At 47.4% G+C, this 4972-nt stretch overlaps 1 protein-coding gene across 1 annotated transcript; it reads left to right on the top strand.

Annotated features, from left to right (window-relative positions):
* The first annotated feature begins 594 nt into the window (after positions 1-594).
* On the top strand, positions 595-4694 carry LOC104544614 (E3 ubiquitin-protein ligase ARIH1-like). Its single transcript, XM_010189535.1, has 3 exons — positions 595-861; positions 1462-1574; positions 4319-4694. The coding sequence occupies exons 1-3, from the start codon at positions 649-651 to the stop codon at positions 4401-4403; spliced, it is 411 nt and encodes a 136-aa protein (XP_010187837.1). The 5' UTR covers positions 595-648; the 3' UTR covers positions 4404-4694.
* The last annotated feature ends 278 nt before the right edge of the window (positions 4695-4972 follow it).

Below are 4972 nucleotides of genomic sequence, written 5' to 3'. Positions count from 1 at the left end.
TCAGTGTCATCTGCAAACTTGTTGAGGGAGCGTTTCCTGCATTTCTGTCGTGTTATAGCCAAGATCCAAAGTATTTCCTGCAGCCCCTGCTCCTTCAGATAGGGATGACTTTGGCTGATACCTGCTACCTTAGTACAAGTTTACCCATGCCTATGTTGTCATTTTTTTCCAGCTGATCTGTCAGGAAAGAAGATAAAATTAATGGCTGTGTATTGAGTCATCTTGGTTCCCTTGTACTACTTAAAACAGGGGAAAGGCACCATGTGCTATAATCAGCGTGGCCTAGGCAACCTGAGGCAACCTTTGTGCCCTCTTAAAAAAGGAAAAATCTGCTTCTCACTGTCGTGACATGGGAAGCATTTAAGTCCTGCATGACAGCGAGCTCCAGTGGGTCTGGTCTCGCAGCTTAACCCCAGTATGAGGGTTAAGGGTGCTGCACAAAGCGGCGCCAGCCTAGTCTGGCCAGAGTGAGAGGAGAGGAAACACCTTTGGAAAGGAAGATCAGGGTCAGGAAGAGCCTTGTGAAGGGTCTACTTCTCTTGCAGTGTTACTTTGTTTTAACTATTTGTTTTCTTTTTTCCTTAATGGGAATTAACACAGCGATCCAGAGCAGCCCTGCAGAGGTACCTGTTCTACTGCAACCGCTACATGAACCACATGCAGAGCCTGCGCTTTGAGCACAAGCTCTATGCTCAGGTGAAGCAAAAAATGGAGGAGATGCAGCAGCACAACATGTCGTGGATCGAGGTGCAGTTCCTGAAGAAAGCAGTCGACGTCCTCTGCCAGTGTCGTGCCACACTCATGTACACTTACGTCTTTGCCTTCTACCTCAAAAAGAATAATCAGTCCATTATCTTTGAGGTATGAGAAGCTGTGGTTGTCAAGAGTTCAGATTATAAAGCTAAGTGAAATAAGGGCTTTACAGGCACTACCAGTAAAACCACACTTGGAGGTCCAATTTGTAGGTGAAATTGGCTATTTATGATGTAAACCAGTCCTTTGCTGTTCTTGGTCCAGGATGCTCCTGTGCTGCGTGCTCAACCCAGCCGAGGTGCATAGAGCTATGGAGCAGTAGTGGGAGCCGGGCTCTTATGAGTTGGTTGAGGCTTTGCCAAAGCTGGGACAAAATAAATAGACAAGGGGCAGAATTGGAGATGAACTGTCTCCTACTGCACTGTACTGCTAGCAAGGAAAGGGTTTGTTTTTAGGCTTGTCAGGATATTGCGGGCAGAGGAAGATGTAAGACTTGCTGGTAGATTTGCAGATTCTCTTCTGATTAAATGAAGAAAGTTCAGCTTTTTCAATCTTGATGCTCAGAGCAGGTTACTAGAATATTACACTGTGTGTGTGTGTCATCCTGCTTTGTGTTTCAGTACTGCTTTCAGCTGGATTGAAGAAAAAAAGTCTTCCTTTCCTTCCCCCTTGAAATACTCCTTTCTTTTTTGTATTTTGTCTTTGCAGAATAACCAAGCAGACTTAGAGAATGCTACAGAGGTGCTTTCTGGGTACCTTGAGCGAGATATATCCCAAGATTCGCTGCAAGACATAAAGCAGAAAGTACAGGATAAGTACAGGTTTGTCTTTTTTCCATAATTCTCTGTGTCAAAGCGGCTCGAGTGCCCGTATCGCCATCCCCTCTGATCGGTAGCGGCACATGTACTTGCCAAGCGACAGTTTTCTCCAGAGTCCCGTCCCTTGGAAGCTGTTTGCTGTTGGCCTTCTGCCATACATTGTGATTGTCGGCCAGTCCCTGGCCATCTGAGAACAGCAGCACCAGCCCTGTCCCACGCCAGCCCCTGAAATCATTGTCTCTGAAGCCCTCATGCAGATGCTGGCAGCGTGTTTTTGTGCCTCTGCTGGGACCAGCCCTTGGGGGAGGCAAGAGGCTGCAGGGAGAGATTCCCAACTCTGCCTTGCATCTGCTCTGCTGAGCAGTAGCCAGAAGATCCAATCCCATAATAGAAAAACATTGTGGCCAGAAGCAATGGCTCCTCATACGCCACTGTTCCTGTGCAGAAGCAGCACGTGGGAATGGCCAGGACCGAGGTGTGACTTGCACAGTGGGAACCAAAGAACAAGGAGTGACTTTGTTGTTCCCAACTGACAGCTTTGGCTCGGGATGAGTTGCTGTAAGAGCAATCAGCAATTTGATTTCTCTTTTGGGTCCATTTATGCAAAACATGGGTGTAGAAAAGCCATCTGAAAGATGGAGAGAGCAACCAGCCCAACTGGGGAAGAGAACAGAAGAGCCAGGGTCCAGGTACCACCAATGCCAATGCTTCTGTCTGGAGGAACAGCTCCTGCACAGTGGAAAAATACAAAGCTGTAAATGTGGATGAGTCACAGGATTATGGCTTGCATTTTTGAGGCGTTTTGCCAAAGTCACTCAATTCGTGATGCTTTGCTTGTGGGGGGGGGAAACAAAAAAAGCCAAAGTAGGGTGAGGCGTGGTGAATAAAGGACTCTGGGGAGTGGAAGTAGCTGTTAAGCTGAGACTGTGTTCTGCTGGAGTCTGACAGCATGGCTGGGGCTGGACGAGACTCCCAGGCCTTCTCTTTTGAGAAGCTGTTGGTAACAGCTATCTTGAAAAAATTAAAACCTAATAATATAGCATGAATTGCTTGAAAACATAGTATCCCAAACACGCCTTTGTGTTTCTGGGAGGAAAGTATGCATTTGTCAAGCCCGTGCAGGTCCCTAATAAATGAGTTTGGTCATGTCTTAATCGTGTCCTGCCGGGGGTTCTGTCTACTGGTTACCATGTGCTGATGCCAGACTGGGACCAAGGACGTTCCTGAGGTGGGTTTAAAGAGTTCTGGGAAATGGCAGGGATGGATCTCCTGGCTAAGTTGGTTTCAGCTGTTTCGATCTCTTGGCTTGCAAAGACATTTCCAGAAATGAGGTTGAACCCCCACCACCAGCAAAATAACTGAAGTTGGGAAAGCAGCAACTGTTCGTGTTTGCTGTCACATGCTTCCAAAAATCAATGGGACTTTGTGTATGATGGGTTCTGTTGCAACAGCTGATAGCAGTGGGAAGAGCCAGAACAGTTTTATTCAGATAAAAGCTGTCTGATCAGACCCTGAATGGTAGCAGGGTTAAGGCAAGGTGTTTCCAGGCTTGGGATGCTGTGATTCACTCCTCGTGCCTACGTGCTGGCGTGCATTGTGATCAAGGAGAGCTTTTCTGTGGGGAAACTCCTCCTGTGCACCTCGCTTCAGCGAGCAGAGGGATGTTTGGCCGTTGCTGAGCAAACTGGGTTCCCAACTGCGAGAGCCCCTCAGATGCTGCTCTGGCCGATGTGTGTGCTTGGAAACAACCACACAATTCCCAGTAGGAACCAGTAACTCGGCAGCTGGCTCTTGGGTTCCAGTTTCTTACATTACAGCATCCCACTCTGGGCTGGGGACTGCCGAATCATGAACAGGATACACAGCAGCACCTGGGGCCTTGGGAGCTGTTACAGACTTGTCTTGTCCTCTGCATGCCTGAAGATGATGCAGGCTTTGGCATGGCTGCTGGAAGGGGTTTAGTCCTGAAATGCCTGCTGCTCATTCATCATTTGCTCTTGGAACTGGAACACTTTAAACATTTCTCTGCTTTTATCTTTTTAGTTGGCTAACGCACCTGAAATGAACGTGGCATCTTTTGATAGGTCCTATGATACCACTTTTCCTGCCTGATCCCGGTAGGACTGTACCTAATGCCAGGATCAGTTTTATTTGCAGCTTTGTTTAACTGAGCCTAGTTGGGAAGACCCTGCAGGGCGTAGAGACCCTGGAGTTGCAATGTGAGGTAAAAATCCCACTCCAACCAGGCCCATAACCTTTTCTCATAGCCAGCTTGACCGCTTCCACCTCCTCCAGGATTTTGGAGGGGAATAAAACTGGGTCAGCACTCCTGAGGTCTTGCCCACCTGGCTCCTGGATTTTTGGTGTCTTGATGGGACTTGGTGAGCAGGCACCGGCTCACATTTGAGGAGAGCTTCATCCTGTTTTGAGTGTCACTGCCAACCCATGCGACTCTGCAAATCATAGCTGCTGCTTTTTTCAGTGATTAATGGAGGTATCTCAGCTGTAGGGGCTTTGGGGATGCTTTTGAGTGGGAAACTCTGAATTTGCAGTGCTGGTTTTTTTTCAGCTAGGGACCTGGAGTTGAGTGACTGCAGTAACTGAAGTCTTAATTAGTGCTGTTAATGGGCTACAAATGCAAAGTCCCTTCTTGGGGGAATCTCTTTAGGAAGTGAGGCTCAGTGTAAGTCTGATGCTCAGTGCTGGGGCTGAGCAGTGGTTCCTAACCTGCATTTTCTGTGCCGCAGATACTGCGAGAGCCGGCGGAGGGTTTTGTTGCAGCACGTGCATGAAGGCTACGAGAAGGACCTGTGGGAGTACATCGAGGACTGAACCTGGCCCCGCATAAAACGAACTCTGAAACCTTTACCATCTAGAGTGCTCATGCGATTCAAATAAAAACAAACAAACAAACAAAACCACACCCGAGGCGCTACGCCTGTTATACTGCTGGTCTGTAGTACCGGGCTTCTGTTTTGTTAACAGAAAATTTAAGTAAATTATATTGTAATAAAAAAAAAGGTAGATAAACCATTGTACAACAGTATTCTAGGCGGCCAATAAGAGTGTGACAGATGCACTAAAAACAAACAAAAAAAACCCCAACAAAACAAAACCCTCCAACTTTAACTTGTAACGTAGCTTCATTCTCCAAGCCGACTCCTTTTTCTTTTCTATCTTTTTTTTTCTGTGTGTAGTACAGATGAAATTTAAACCAGTTTCTTGACACTGCTTTTCATGTCCAAACCAGTCATTTTGATGTACTTTGGTAAGGGGGGGGGAATGGCTCTCCTGCCCGCCTCCTCCTCTCTGCCACCCCAGTACATGGATAAATGTCGATTGGCTCAGTGTGAAGATGAATTTTGGGGAGGGGAGGAAGGGGGGGAGGGGTACACAGCAAG

This window comes from Mesitornis unicolor, unplaced genomic scaffold (assembly GCF_000695765.1).
Source record: "Mesitornis unicolor isolate BGI_N332 unplaced genomic scaffold, ASM69576v1 scaffold8218, whole genome shotgun sequence".
In the NCBI taxonomy this organism is placed as follows: domain Eukaryota; kingdom Metazoa; phylum Chordata; class Aves; order Mesitornithiformes; family Mesitornithidae; genus Mesitornis; species Mesitornis unicolor.
Note: the sequence above shows the minus strand (reverse complement) of the source record. Positions and strands in the feature narration are given on the sequence as shown.